This window comes from Leopardus geoffroyi, chromosome C1 (genome assembly GCF_018350155.1).
Source record: "Leopardus geoffroyi isolate Oge1 chromosome C1, O.geoffroyi_Oge1_pat1.0, whole genome shotgun sequence".
Lineage (NCBI taxonomy): Eukaryota > Metazoa > Chordata > Mammalia > Carnivora > Felidae > Leopardus > Leopardus geoffroyi.
The window spans coordinates 135,147,196-135,163,544 of NC_059328.1; the positions used below are offsets into that span (position 1 = coordinate 135,147,196).

At 37.1% G+C, this 16,349-nt stretch overlaps 1 protein-coding gene across 24 annotated transcripts in view; it reads right to left on the minus strand.

Annotated features, from left to right (window-relative positions):
* Positions 1-412: 412 nt before the first annotated feature.
* The window catches only part of GTDC1 (glycosyltransferase like domain containing 1), a 401,838-nt gene continuing 385,901 nt past the window's right edge, over positions 413-16,349 (minus strand). For 20 of the 24 annotated variants that reach the window (XM_045479714.1, XM_045479706.1, XM_045479707.1 and 17 more), the window contains 3 exons: positions 13,768-13,838; positions 12,974-13,065; positions 6,689-7,816 (listed from right to left, as the gene is read on the minus strand). In XM_045479714.1, coding sequence (XP_045335670.1) covers positions 7,733-7,816; positions 12,974-13,065; positions 13,768-13,838 — 247 coding nt within the window. In that variant the 3' untranslated portion in view covers positions 6,689-7,732. Of the gene's footprint in view, positions 1,458-2,324; positions 3,409-6,688; positions 7,817-12,973; positions 13,066-13,767; positions 13,839-16,349 lie in introns of those variants that run through there. The other 4 variants (XR_006712843.1, XR_006712842.1, XM_045479710.1 and 1 more) reach the window with 4 other exon arrangements.

Sequence of the window (16,349 nt, forward strand, 5' to 3'; positions counted from 1 at the left end):
TGAACATGGCTTAAGTCTCTGCCCTGATCTCTTTGGTTGCAGAAGGCAGACAGCCTGCTTTCCCACCTCCCCCAGAAGTGGTAATAGGTGAGCAGATTAATAAATTGATAAAAATCACACTAGGTTCCAAGCCCATCTCCTCTTCTGGTACATATTTAGGAAGACTTTTAAAAATCTCCTTCAAGCATCTGGTCCTTTTTTGATTTGGCTCTGCCCTCCCCACTTTTTGACTTTATCCTTCAGTAAAATAAATAAAGTGAAAAGAGCATATTAGGAGTTTCTCTTTCCTTATGGCTTCCCAGTATTTGAGAGAATCATCCTGTTTTAGGCCAGTTGTTGTTAGTTCATGTTTTTACCACCCACCAAAGAACAGCACAGGATTAAGTTTATATTAATAAATGATGTTCATGACTAGGTTTCTACATGCCAGAGTTATGATTTATTTTTTTTAATGGGTGGAGAAAGGAGAGCAGCAATAAACTAGCCTCTAAGTCACTCAAAATCCTTGGCTTGACACATCTCTGTGGGTGTTTTTGTCTTTTTTTTTTGTATGTACCTCTAATTCTCCTTTAAGTTCTATTATAATGAACTAAATATTTTGTTGACTACCTTTGTCCATGGCTTCAAACCCTGTTTATTTTAAATTTATGAAAAGTATGGTATGTCCCCCTTTTCTACCTTCTGTTTATAATTGTCCCTACTTATCCCTCCACCCCCTTAAGAATTTCACAAGAAAACCCTGCACCAAATAAATTAAAATCTGCAACTTCAGACACCCCGAGAAGAGGACATTAATCCACTTAGTAAAATACCCATACCTCCCCCTCTCAATTTCAGCTCTTCTTAATGTAACATTTAGTAATTGCAGCTGGCTCCTTATACTTTCCTCCCTCCTTTTCATTCTGAATCATATTGGCCTTGTTTGACCTTCATTTCCTTTCCTGCCCCCCACATTTGTCCACATACTTTTCTTTGACCATGTTGGTCTTTCTTTTGCTGCCTGGATTAAAAGCAATAAATAGAGCTTTCTAAGAGTGTAATACTTTCTGTTAAAATCCCACTCTACCTCCCCATTCACTATTAACGCTTTGTACAATTTTTACATATCTTTCTTGTTGTGTAGTTACTGCTCTATATTTTTCTGATTGATCATTAAGTTACGCTGGCTTTTGAGAACTGCCTCCATAATCCTGAAGCAAAGGTTTTTTACTTGGCATGCTCTTTTCCTTTGGAATGCCTTTCCTGGCAAGGACAGGCATTTCGGTTTGACTACGATTCTTAAGTTACAATTCAAGGCTAATTTGTTCAGTTAGGCTTCTACTATGAGCAGCTCTGGTTCTCACTGTGAAGTACTCCATGAGGTTGCTTAGTTGAAGGGTGTGTTGAAAGTACAAGATGTAATATACTTACATTGTACTTGATTATCAGTTTTCAAAAACAGCTGCATGCTTTGATATCTGTGTAAGGAAATATCAGAAGATAATATACCATTGGTATTTATTACTCTATAATTAAGGATGTGTCAGTGTTTCTCTTTTTTAAAAAAAAACCCTATTTTCAGAAATTCATATCTCAGGCATAAATTTCCCTATGAATTACAGTCTAATACCATATTAGAAGTATCTTCTTTTTAAGTTATCCCTCCCCTTCCTTTTCTTTCCGGGGAAATAAGTTTCAGGATGTAATTTCTGGGTTATCTATTGGGGATGAGAGGAAGCAGTCCCTATGCTGCACAATTAAAGGTGCCTCTGCCGCCAATGCCACCTGCCCCCTGTATCCTGGACCCTCTGTGCACCAGGTGAGATCATGGGGGCTGCCTCTGGATAAAGGGCCAGCCTCCCATCTATGTGGATAAACAACTTCATCATGGTATGAGGTGAAAGGCAACAGAGAAGGCTCAGCTCTCCAGAAGTACTGCAGGTGCCAGAGAGTCTGAAATTTTAGTGCCAGGTATCAATTCTTATACATTCCTCCCTCTATGGTCACTTAGAATACACATGTGGCCAGGAGTAACATGAAATAAATCTACGGAAAGGTACTGGCAACTTATCGACCCATGTTCCTTCTGCCAGTAGAAGAAGCAGAAGGAAGAAGGAGGGGAGGAAGAGAGAGAGAGAGAGAGAGAGAGAGAGAGAGAGAGAGAGAAATTTGCCCCTTTCCCTCAAGGGTGGTCTCGACCAATTGAATTGACCGTGGCCTTCTGCAAGAAGCTGTTTCTACACCTGCCTCTACTACCAGGGGACCCACGGCAACTGGGCTTCTCTTTAGGCCCTCAGTTTCTCCACAGGTTTCAAAAGCAAATGCTTACCAGGGAGGCCAGGGAAGGTACCTATGTGCATAAAACCGCGTGTAAAGACCACAGGGCATGGTGGGCCCTATGATGGATGTGGAGGCTGAATGCCTCCCGGCAGGTGCAGTAATAGGAACAATAAAGACACAACATTGGCTTCACTGCATGGTCTCCTGCCTCTTTCAAGACCAACAACATAGGCCACAAAGCAGCTCCCTGCTACCCCCTGCACTCTCTTGCTTAGGGGTCCAATAGTCATGCACACTGATCTTGGTGCTCCCTGAAAGACACATCGGTGACAATGACACCATCCCATGGAGGGGAAGGCTTATACAAAAAGTCTCTGTTTCTACAACATAGTCTGGTTCCTAAATATGCCTTTAGACGACTCCTTAATTTTCTCATTTGTGAGGTGATCACAGAAATCTTAAATTGTCAAATATAAAGGACTTCAAATTCCTAAGAGACACATATCACTCAAGTATTCCCAGAAGTCCCTTCTAGCACGCCACCTTAGGTCAGCTATTTAAAAATGCAGTAACTGTTAGGAGAGTAACAAGCATCTTGGAGTGTCTCCCAAGGAGAAGCAATTCCTCATATTCATTTGTGAGAACAATTATGAACCTGTCTTAGGGTTGAAACTCATAACCATAGAGTTGCAAGGGAGAAGAAGGCATCATCACTCGGGTAATGATAATGGGAGGGTCCCTGAAGACACTGACCCCACATTCCACTGACGGAAAATGGGCCCAGTAGGGTGAGAGAGGATCCTGGTCCCTGAAGTCATACATACCTCAAGTACAGCTAGGAATTCCAAAGACATGAGAGAGAACTCCCTCCCATGGATCACAATGAAGGACAGAGTCCACAATTCACCCTGTCTTCAAGAGGAAAGGGAACAGGTGCCAGTATGGGAGATAGGTACTGTGGCTAGGAGCTCAGACAGCTCTGTGCTCTACCACACAGCTCTGAATTTTCCAAGACGCGAGGACTGGCTCATGTAACATCATCCTTTTTCTTCCTCCCATTACCTTTCAAAAGGGAGTTTCCAGAACTATGGTTTTCCATCTTGAGTTTGTAACGTTACAGGAATTAGTGAGAAATGGTGATCAGCAGCCCTAGGAAAAAGAGACCCATGGACAATCAAGTCAGACTTTTTCTAAGTATGATTTGTTTCAGTATCAAGGTTAAGTCCTTGGCTCCCGGTAAGCAGAGGAAAGTCTTCTCATGCAAAATTGGCAGGACGGTTTCTTCCGCTGTTTGAAGGGAAATGGTTATCTGACCGGATCAGTAACTTAGAGTCAAGAAATGTTAAGGAAGGCATGGTAGCAAAACTAACCAAAGTAGTCCTAGCTCCTATCAGAAGGCACATCTAACAATAACATGTAAGACACGTAAAAAGTCAGAGTGTGAAAAGACTTTGGGTAGAATGAGCCAGCTTCAGAAATAAGCCACTAATCATAGAGTAAATGTTACTCTCCCAGTTGCATGTCTGTGCCTTCTACCATCACTCCTCTGACTTAAAAGTTAGTGTACATTTGGTGTAAATCCCATGGTTTGTTGTTGTTGTTGTCCTGTTGTAATCACAACTGCACAAAGCTTTCAGCAGCATGTAGAACTGTATGCATGTTTTTAAACTTTCCCAGTTACATTTTAATGAACAGCCTTGAAAGGAGGATTTATCATGGAAGCATTAGTCTCCTAGGGGCGCCTGGGTGGCTCAGTTGGTTAAGCGTCCGACTCTGGATCTAGGCTCAGGTCATGGTCTCACGCTTTGTGAGTTCAAGAGCCACACTGGGCTCTGCGATGACAGCACACAGCCTGCTTGGGATTCTCCCTCTCCCTGCCCCTGCCCTACCTGCTTTCTGTCCGCCTCTCACAAAATAAATACGTACACTTAAAAAATAAAAGCATTAGTTGTCCTATATCTCAATTCAAATTTTAAAATGAAACATGTTCATGTCAGTGATTTATAACATAGTCTCTTCCTTGTTAAATATAAGATCTAATATTAAATACTACCTGATTTTTCACCGAAAGAGAGAGGCACTTAGGGTGATACTTGTCCACAGTCAGCAGAAGAATAAAACGCATAGACTATGTCGACATTAAAAGACAGCATGGACTCTCATTTGAAAATTGATTCTATCACCCACAGAAAGTATCTTGAGACTTAACTGAAAATTTTATTGTGGCTCATAATATTTCTGGGTAGCAGATGCTTTCTCAAAAACAGATTTTACTTTTAAAAATATCAAATATAATTAACACCTTCAACATAAAATGAAATCTTTGCTTCCAGATGCATTTCAAGGTGTTGAAATGAATCTGTGCAGCCCTGTGTGGCTGCGAGTTTCCATCGACTTCCTGATTCTGCTGCCATCTTTATGTGGCATGTCTGAAGATGTGAGAGTCAGAGCAGGGCATTCACACCTAGCCATAGTGGAAGGATTCTTACTAAACCTCAAGCTTTTTGAGAAAGGTCTTCTGACCTATTCCTGATCAACGTGGTATAAGTGAATAGGTTAAGAACCAGGTGCCCTGCTTTTTATTACAGAAACACCTAACCAGAAACACAGATTAGGTAAATTCATGGCACGTATATCCTGGATGCTGTATCAAGGTCTTGATAATGAGCAGACTTTTAAAGATACTCAAAATTGAAATTGGCTTAATGATTTATTTTAAAAGAATAAAATTAACAGGATTGAATGTTCCAAAAAAGGAAGATCAAAATTTGCAACAACCATACTCAAAATAAGAAATAATGAGAGTGTTCAATTTCTTTACTCAGAGTAAGGGAACTACGAATTAACAAGTCAACTTGTGGGGCACCTGGGTGGCTCAGTCGGTTAAGCATGAGACTTTGGCCTCAGGTCATGATCCCACAGTTTTGTGGGTTTGAGCCCCGTGTCAGCTGTGCTGACAGCTTGGAGCCTGCTTGGGATTCTCTGTCTCCCTCTCTCTCTGTGCCCACCTACTTCCACGCTCGCGCTCTCAGAAATAAATAAACATTAAAAAAAAGTCAACTTGTATTCTCAATTATCCTGTGATTTCAATGAAACATGGGTTAATTTACTTAATAACACTCTATCCACAAAATGGGTTTGAGAAGCACACAAAACGCACACACACTTCAAGTTTCAATTGTTAAGAATTACACATTTACAAAATTTTTTTATTGCTCACTTGCACTGAGACCAAGTCTGATAGCATAGTTCTAAGAAGTGACAACTTTAATGTAAATTTTTATTCTAGAAGGAATGCTGGGCATGGCTAACGACAAAATCTGATTTGAGTTTATGGGTGTAGGAAAAAAAAAACCCTCCATACACAGGTAACTTTCAACTATGTCTACACTGAGATGGGAGCCCATTGTTTTCAGGATAGTAAAACACAGTAAACTCAACACTGTTTCTTGGCTGTGAGATCATACTATTATTTCTAGAAGACATCTTCTGACTGAAGCAAATTTACTGGTATAGTTCATCTTCTTAGATGATAAACCCTGTCTAGAAGTATCTAAGAACCTCTTAGGCATATTGACATCGAGTTTGCACTCAAAAGGAGCACCCCTGGTAGATTCCGAGTTCCCCAGTTTCAGACCACAAGGGACGTCAGAAATAATCCCTGAGCCCTTTGTTTTATGAGTGAGGATGTAATTTGTTCAGTGACTTCCCTGCAAGCGATAGGACTCGAAGCCAGAGCAGTGATGTCCAGTCATGCTCTCACATTGGTTAGGGAGAGGACTTGGTGCAGAGATAGAGTTTGTTGTTTCTGCTTCTTAATCTTCCTGCTTTTAAATTCTCAGACCTCAGGGATTCTGAACTCCTGCCTTCTTTGATCTGTAAGATCACCTCTATCCTGAGGGCTCTCTCAGTCTGGCTCCTTGACCTTGATCTGTTTCCTGCTGACAATTTCGCTACCTGTCAAATGGGCCCTCCTGTTGACGATTTTGCTGCCTGTCAAATGGGCCCTTCTAGAATTCTGAATCACTGCCTGCTCAATCTCGGATGCTTGCTAGACCAGTCAATCTTTCTAGAAGCCGGAAGGCCACACTTGGCCCCTGCCTACCCTCCTCTCCCTGGCTGTTCCTCACTCTGTAGTGTATAAAAGTTATTTGTTTCAAAAGCTAGGAAACTTACAATTTACCTGTCAGTAAACAGAAGATGGTTTATCAACAGACTTTACCTTAATGACTACAAATGTTTACCTCCTGCTTTCCAGAATGCAAAGAAAATCTTGGAAATGTCATAATATCTTACAAACATTTGCAAAACAGATCCTTGTACAACCGGAAAAGAAACAATTGTATTCGTTGTCTCTGACACAAGAAAAGTGTTCAGTGAGAAACATACAGATAGATGTACACTCTTACACAGAAATGAGATATGCTAATTAAAAATTGCAGTAGGCACTTTATTAAAAATTTATTTTACAATCTAGCCGTTCAAAACATCTTTATATCAACAAATACAGCAGCTTGACTATTGGAATCATAAGTGATTTATCTTGAAAAGATCATATTTGTAGCTGGATGCAAATATTTTTGAGGAATATTTATATCAAAATTACTGTTTTTAGTAGAAGTATTTTGATTTCTCTATTTTTACCCCAGGGGAAAAAAAATTGAAACGAGTATCTCAGTGTTCATTTTATGGGCAAGATGGCTCCACTTAGTGTATTTCCCATGTTTGTCCAAATTACAGCTGTTTATCTCGCAACTTTAAAATAAATTAAATGCAAATGTAACTCTGTGGATCATGGGAATACCTGCCAGACCCCTTATTAATACCTTCACTTAAACACCCCCGTGCCAGAGAGTCATTAATTGGCTAAAATAAAAGTGCTAAAGCAGCCCTTTGCCCACAAACAACTCTGAGATGGCTGTCCAATTAGTCCGGTAGCATTCTGATCCTCCCTTCAGACCCTGTGGCCCTTTGAGGACACAAGAAGACTCCGATGATAACCTGGCAACCTAGGTAGAAACACAGCCAAGTGCGAGCTTTTGAAGCTGCAGTTCGGCTGCCATCGTGTCGGCAAAAAGAAAGAATTCAGGCACCATGTCATCCAGTACAAAGGATAAAAACGGATTCAACCGGAAATTCAATGTGGCACCACATATGGGATACATGAGTGCGGTTATACAACAGGCCACATATTTTTTTGAACAGTCTCCTCCATGTGATGCCGAGGACATGTGTAACCATCATAACGTCTCTAGGAATCTGTATTTAATTTGAGTTGGGGTGGTGGCAGGGATGGGAGATCTGAAGCCGCCACAGGTTTGTGGCAGATGGCTCTGTGTCAGCTATGACAAGCAGCCAGGCTCAGCTTCCTCTGCAGATTTTCTTTTCTCTCTGATCAGGTAAATATGGGCACACTCTGGAAAGTTCTACAGATTCTGCCTTAGGCTGCAAGTTTGTGACTTAGCCCCATCTGTCACAAATCTTCCCTAGGTTCTGTTGTAAGCAGAGACCTGAATTTACCACGTAGGGCCGCCCAAGAAAAAGGAGTCATTTCACCCTGCGAGGGGGAGGGAGAGAAGAGAAAGCAAGGAAGAAGCATTAACAACCGAAAGACGAAAGGATGTTCAAAATTCATATTGCAAATTTGCATAACTTACGTCAATTAGATTTCAAAAAGCCACCAAGTACATGGTTCTCGAGTTTCATCAACTCAGGAAATCCCAGTTTCTGATTGGTTTAAAGTGGAACTGTATTTTCAACCGTACGGGAAAGCTCCCGATTTTTCGCAAATGGGTACATTCCGCCGCGCACATATTTCCTGGTTTATGTGAGCGATGATGGCTGCTCAAAGTTTATCATCCAACTTTTAACTTTTATAAACACAAGATACCCAACGCCCTTAACCCATGTTTTTGCTAATGTGAATTTTACTTTTAAGTGGCTAAGGCACAAGAGAAATGCCATCACTCCTACGTTAAACGCATAAAGCACTTTGAGTTTACAAACAGGTTTATATTCGTTATTTCATTATAGCAGTACCTCGGCGGGGGGCGGGGGGGGGATGCTATTAAGAATTGAGGGAGAAAAAAAATTCTTCTAAGTTTACAGATGAATCAGAGAGACAGGCTAAGAAGTTCACCTAGAGCCAGGCTACAAATGAGTAGCAGAGAAGAACAAGCCGCCAAAACCTCTCACTGTTCTTGATCACCCAAAGTGTATCTATTGTGCTGAAGGTTTTTGCTTTTATTTTACTTAGACAAACCAAAGGAAAACCAAGCCAAAAGAAATCAAGGAAGGAAGTGAAGAAGGAGAGAGGGAGAAGACTAGGGAGGAGGGAGAGAGGGAGGGAGAGAGATTGGGAAGTTGCCTTAAACTGTGCTCGTGCAGTTGAGAGATTTTTAGAAGTTCTAAAAATGTCACAAGCTTTTACGTTTTCATTTTTAAGGAAACAAGTAATGACTTCGGAGTGTTAATACAAGTGAGCAACACCTTATTGGCATCTACAGTGTAATCTCGAATTAAAAGGGGACTATAAAGTGACCAGTCCCTTGAAGGAAACTTACAGTGGCCTGGCTGTGGTCCGGGTAGACAGAGGCTGATAGAATTAAGACAACCACAAATGGTTTCTCTGTGCACTGAATGTCAGCTGTAAGCTTAATCATTGTTTGGAGGCATTTTTAGGCAGAAATCTGAAAATTCTTCTTTCCTCCAATTAGGAGCAGGTTATAAAGGTTTCCAGAATGTTGAAGTACGTGAAGAGGAGAACAGAATAAAAACCAGCAGCTGGCATTTGAACAATTTTGAGAAACACAGGTCACTCTCAGAAAGCACAGGAGAGAACGCATCTCTTTTTTTCCCCACTCAGAATTTCGCTCAATTTGTAAATAAAAATAAATGAGAAATAGAATGGGAACGAAAAGCTATCCGGGTAGTCCGGGCAGTATCTACTTTACACAGTGCCCTGTTTTTGTGCCCTGCGCTCTTTTCAGTATTTGTAACAATATAAGGTCCATAATTTTTTCTCTAAAGCATTTTAAAATATAATGATGAAAAGTCTGTAGAAACATAAGGAACTGATCTCAGAAGGTTGTTGGGAATTTTCAGTAAGTAAACTCACATAGTAAAAAGGAGGCAAAAATACAACTTCATGGTATTGAGCTTACCGGGGTTGGAAAAGGGAAAACTATTGTTAGTGTTAAGAAGTCAATCCTTGGCTAATTATTTTATGATTACTTCTAGAATCTTGTGTTCAAGTTAGGTTGGAGTCATAAAAAGCTCCCCATCGTGGATGAAATGAAACCTATTTTTAATCTGTGTGACAAGTATGTGGCCAATGTGTCTGACCTACTCAGAAAAGGAAGTGTTCTGAAAGTACGAGAAAGCTGCGGTCAATGACTAAACTTGGATGTAAACTTTTTAAAGAGATGGTTTAGATTTTTTAAATTATGAAAATGGTTTTAGATTTTTAAAATGCTTAAAAAACATTTAATTTCAGTATGCATTGTATTTCTCTTAAGAAAGATCTTAAGAAAAGTGTGTGTGTGTGTGTGTGTGAGAGAGAGAGAGAGAGAGAGAGGGAGGGAGACAGGGAGAGGGAGGAGGGAGAACATACTTGCATGCATGTGAGGAATTTAAACATTTCAAATCTGAAACCATTTCAGGTGAGAAGTCATGGGCACAGTGTTCTGTAGTAGAAAGAGCCACTTTAAGAAAAAAAAAGTATCCAATTCTGTTTCTGCTTTTCAGTTACTAGCATTCTGTTTCAAATCCTGCTTCAAGTTATAGCCCCCAAACTCTCACTCATATTGAAAGTATAATGTCTCATGTGAGAAGAAAGCCAAGTGTTAGTAGCCTTATTCTAGTCATTAAATTTCTAAGTGTGAATCCATATGAAAAATCCTATCCTAAAGTGAACCCTATGTGAAAAGCAGTTGAGATGATTTTAAAATGTAAACTTTTGACAAAAAAAGAGAGTAAGGTGTAAAAATGTAAAAGGAGCAAATTAAAGAATTCAGTGACATTCTATCCTTTTAGATCTTAGAAGCATATGTTTTATAAAAGCAAAACAGCACTGTCCAATGGAATAAGTCTAAAAAAAAACCCAACATTCTCGTTAACAGTACACACAAAAGACTCTTCCATTGCATAAGAAAAGTAAGGAAAATACTGCCTTGGGGGGAATAGTTCTCTTGTATTTAGTGAAGGCAAAGGTCACCTGAAAATGTGCATATTTATAAACCATAAGGTGAAAAGATAGCATAGCTGTTTATATCTTAATTGTAAAGTTTTAGAAGGCATCCTTTTTCTGTTTTGGCTCTACATCCTATTACAATAACCAAACTAAATCTGTGGTCCTTTCCTGTGTGTGTTTTTTTTTTTTTTACCAGTTTCTCCTGAAAAATGCATCACAAAGCTCGGTTACCTTAATTCTTGGACTAATTTATTAATTTTAAGACTAATATTCAGATATAATATCATCAAGATCTATAAATGAGGGCACCTCTGAAAGTGTATAATAGACTTATAAGAAAAAAAAATCCACGGCAAAAGTACATAAAAAAGAATTATACATACAAATTCCTATAAATGCTTACACGTGAAATATTAATTTATAAAACTTGGAGCTGGAATACTTGAGGATGTTCAGTCTAAAAACATATGTAAAAAGTAATTACAGGAAATAACATGTAAGGCGTAGGTTATCTTTTAAGCTGTACGAAGAACAATTTGATATACTAACAGCATTACTACTGAGCTGACAATGTTTCAGAGTTTTTCCAGAAGTTGTTTGTAAAATAAATAATTATAGCTATGTTATGGAGTATCATATTAAAATATTTCAACCAGATGTCTGTTTTCCTTTGCAACTAAAGGTAACTTGTCACAGTAACTTTTGTAATGGTTACAAATTTGTAAACAAAGACTAACAGAGATAATGAGGCCTAACCTGAAGCAAAGTTAAAAACTGTTAAATTTGATGGTGGGAATAGCATTATAAAACCTTCACCTTTCTCTTCACAAGAAAATAAACATTTTCTTTCTTTCCTTCTTTCTTTCTTTCTTTCTTTCCTTCTTTCCTTCTTTCTTTCTTTCTTTCTTTCTTTCTTTTTCTTTTCTTTTCTTTTTTTTTTTTTGTATCTACATGAGATGATGGATGCGGATGAAATGTATGGTGGTAACCATTCCACAATAAACACATGTCAAGTCATTATGCGGGTACTGTGGTTTGTAAGCGGACACAGTACCGTCAGTCATATCTCAATAAAACCGAAAAACAAGCACAACTTCACCTCAAATTCACCAGAAGGCGGGGAGAGATTAGTAATTTGATGGTGAACTCACTGAAGAGATCTGTGTCATATACAGAAAATAAATCCATTTACATAAATACTTCTATTTCTTCCATTTTCATAATCTGCACATTTTGATAGCCTGTCATGTGGAAAACCACTTGATTAACATTTGATACAAACCTGACCGCTACTGAACTTCAAAAATTAGGGAGTTTGGATGTAAACCTGTTTTCTCTGTGGAGCTTCCCCTGTATACGGTACAATCGTATTGACTCAAGGAGTAATACTGAAGCCTGGAACTGTTCAGTCAGCATTTTAAACTATTATGAGCTACCTTCTGAACCATTGCCAAGTTAATAGACAATGAAAGATAATGAGCTTGAAATTGGGTGTTAAATTGCATTTTTGGTTCTCTCTCTTTTTCTTGAAGTTTAACTGTTTCCTGCAGAAATAAAGTCCTGTTTTGATGTATCACTATGTAAATATGTATTTTAGGCCATGAAAAGAGAAAGGAGAGAAAAAAGGCAGCAAACTGTATTTCATGTAGGAAGGTTATACATTAACATAGGAAAATTAAAATATACTGGATTATAAAACTGCTAGATTGTAAACTATACTGAATTTATGTAAAATGAAGATGCTACATTCAAAGAATATAAAAAGGTATATTACTCATGGCCTAGAGCTACCTTCCAAACTCATAAAGCAGATTTATCCCAGTTCAATTACTTAGACTTTTAGCAGGGCCTCTTTGTGTTGTCATTTCAACAATGTAAAATTCTTGATTCAAACAACGGAAAAAAAAAGATAATGAAGGAGGGGACTGCATGATGATGCTCTTTAAACTATTTTCTTTCTGCCTTTGCCATTCAGAGAGGAGACGGGCAGTGTCATTCTAAACAAACTGAGGATTTTTATGTCATTTTATTAAACCGGATAAGGGAAACATTTGATTCTTGAAAATCATCTTCAAAGTAGTTAAAAAATGAACACCAAACTTCACGAATGTCATTCACCTGAATTTTTGAGGCCTGAAGATTTCATTATGATGGGAAGAAAGGCTTATCCTCATTAGTATAATTGTGGAATCTTTCCTTTACTTCCTTTTAAACTAATGAGTTACATTAATCCAGGTTCATTTTTATAAGCCTCTTGGGGCTAAATGTAAAGGACAGTCATCTTAGAAAACAATAAATTAAAAAAAAGCATGTACCATGCATTAAGTGCACGTATTTCATAAGACCTAGGTTAATACAACTGGCATCCAGTTTAATTAATCCTTGTTAGTGTAACAACTAATATCCCTCCCTAGCATGTTTCCTTTAAACATTAGTATGTTAATTAAATGTTTTTTTTTAAAAGATTTTTCTTTGTACTTCAATATGGCATTTATACCACGTAAATCTCTCCTCAATATCTACCTTATAAAGATGTTTTCTTATAATATCTGGTCTCTTGCAGAAATTCTGGAGCCTTTTTGAAAGCTGTTCAGGTGTAGAATACAGATATTCAGCTGCAGGAAAAACAGATACATTTTTAATGAAACAAAAACCTCAAAGCACACACTCGATATTAGTCACTTTACTAATTAAAAATGCATATTGCTCTGTGCTGCCTCGTGTTTTACATTATTTAAGCATGATTTTATAAGGTTACCTCAGCTCACAAGGATGCTTAATGCTAAATAAGACTGTGTAGTTGTGCTGTTTAGACATCTCCTTTGGGTGATTAAAATACATTATTCTAATGTAACACAATGCATATGTGATATATTTAGTGATGGGAATTTTTTCAAAGAACTGGTACTATAGCCGTATGTACCCTGTACAAGAGTTGCATATTATTAACTAGTCAATTGTTTAAATAATTTGGTGTGATTTCCAGTCCTCGATTTTTCTCTGTGTATATCATTAGAAAAAATCTGTAAGCAATCGCAGCAACACTGACCTGCTTATAAAAATCCATCATTATGGGATGTGTATGCTAACAATGAAGAATGCTATTTGAAAACTTGCTTTTTTGTTATCTTAAAAGAACAGATGGTAAATATAAGCTTACTCTAATGTATTAAAACACATAAAATTTTCCTTAACACTAACATGTTGACTTGCCAAATAAACAATTGCTCCCGCCTAAGTTTATTTTCAAACTTTCTAATTTAGCATGAATCATGTATTAAATCTCAACCAAGATGAAAGTACATTAAAGAGGCTACCTGGAAATATTTCAGGATAAACCAAATCTTTGGGACAAAGTGGGTAGCAACCACAATACACAGCTTCCAACCTAAAGAAATTTTTAGAGAAGATAAAAAAATATTAAAAGGACATTACTCTGATAGCCAGAAAGTGGTTTTATTTGCCTAAGTTAACAGTATGAGCCCTGAGTTAACTGGGACGAAAAACATGGTCGGCAGTCCAAGCCTTAAAGCCAAAGTTGCTCTTTTAAAAGATTTTATTGATCATATATGAATTTCATAGAACAGAACCAACAGCATATGTTTTGTTCACTGAATTAATCAAAGCGCAGCTCTGCATTTTTTTTTTTTGTTTTTAAAATACTGTTTAACACATTTTATAATCAGCAGATAAACACATGTAACAACATGGTAAAGTATGGACAGCTTTTCTTAATAATGCTGCAAAGCCCCAGAATGTTCATTTTTCAAAAATGTTTAAATAAAATAGCAAATACTTAACTTTAACATTGTAGCCGTAGAAATGATCGAGGCACTTTTAAAAGCATCAGAAAAAAATTTACAATCTGTTGTTGGGGCATTTTTATATTTTAAGCTCATGCTTCAAAATAATTTGTTATTTTTGTAGAATGCAAAATAATTCCCCTTTTACTGAAAAATCCTCATGGAGATTACCTTAATGAAAATTTTACTTTCTTGGCCAAAAATTCAGCTCATTTTCCATTTTATCAGAAAAGAATACTTTCTTATTAAACAAATAAGCGAGAAAGTTTCACTTTGAGAGGATTTCTCCAAGGAACACCTATAGGAAGTTTTTTTTTTTTTTTCATGTCATAGTAGTAAGGGTTAAGCAGAGAGGAGGTATTGCATCTCAAAGGTTGTTGGCCCTGTATAATGGCTATTGATCTGACATATAATAAACCTTAAAGATACCACTGTAATTTCTGTTGGCTAGAAATTACACAGTGAAATTCAAAGCACTCTCTAAAATATGTTTATTTTATGAGAGACTTTGAATTGCATCCAAAATGTTGACCAAAGGCGGATTTTTATTTTGAACTGCAGATTTTTTTTCAACCCAAGAATAATTTGAAGTTATGTCAATGTTTACCTTGTTTGTTTACAGTGACAAAGCACATGCAATTTAAGCTGTTTTTAAGTGGGTGATGTTTTCTCTATTTTATTATGTTGACTGAAATTAGTTTAAATGAAAGGTATTTACTTTGAGCTGCAAAGTTTGGAAAAATACTGAGTTCAAAGTTTTTCTTGAGAACTGACAAGAGTTACAAGATAGCATAGTGAAAAGGCACAGGATCTAGTTACCCATTATTAATTTCAAAATCCAAACTAATATCTAGTAGATTTTTTTCTCTACAGACGTAGGGTATGCATAGGAATTCTTATTCCAAATACAGCTATAAACCACATGGCAACTGCATTATAAAACAGTGTCTAAAGTTTGAGCACATAAACCAGTGAGACTCTTTATGAACCAAAAGAAAATACGCACTTTATCTGAATACACTCAGTTTTAAAATGCTGTGCCAATCGAAAAGTAAATACATATGAACATTCTCTTATAATTGCACAAAATCAAAAGAGTGAAGTCACAGCCATTTCAGAAAGTGCACATGTTATCTGCTTTTTAATAATGGATTTGAATTAGTGTTCTGTTCCCCGAAAGAAAATTGCAGGCCAAGTTACATTTTGAGTCATCGTATGAGCATGTATCATGTCACTTCCAAAAACCTCTGCTAATTAAAATACAGTGAGATAAGAGTGGCATTATTTGACTCAGGGAGAAAAAATTTACAAATTTTGGATTTCAACTTTTATTTACAAATTATCTTATTTGTAGTGATATTTCTAATTCATCAAGGAAACACACACACACACACACACACACACACACACACACACCAGCCACCACCTTTGGTATAATTTTGACTTGTTAAATACTAAACTTTATTATCTAGATTATTTAGATCAGAACTATCTTTTAAAATATATTACATAGGCCATAATATTTTTAAAGAAATTTGTAAAATTCATTGCCATAAGTTTCTCATATTTTGCTGTGTTGAAGAAAATGATCATCTCATGACAATAATACAATTATTCACCATTTCAATTCTTATGCACTACCAGTTAAATAATAAATAGGGTTCCAATTGATCTATTGTTAAAATGACTAGCAAATGACCTTTTTATTCCAATTAACAAATCATCTGCTAAATCTATGAATCTTAATATTCAGATCTATTCACTTCAATTCATACAATTTATCTGCAAATAGTTGTTGGGCTTTTGATTCTAAATATAATTAGCTGATAATTTTGCTTGGCTGAATTACTTTTCTGGAGGGCCTGCAAAGGCTCTCAGTCGCATTATCTAGCAATAATGAATCTGATAGGTGAAATTTTTTACTGTAATGAGGATGAGACACAGTTGTGACACCTGAGTCTACTAATAACAGAAGACTGCTAATTATCGACAGCACTTTTTTGTGTGATGCAAGGAGAAAAAAAAATCCCTCATTATTAAAAAATAAAAAGTTACAATTATAAGTGACACCGGAGGAGAGTAAATAAAATGGAGTG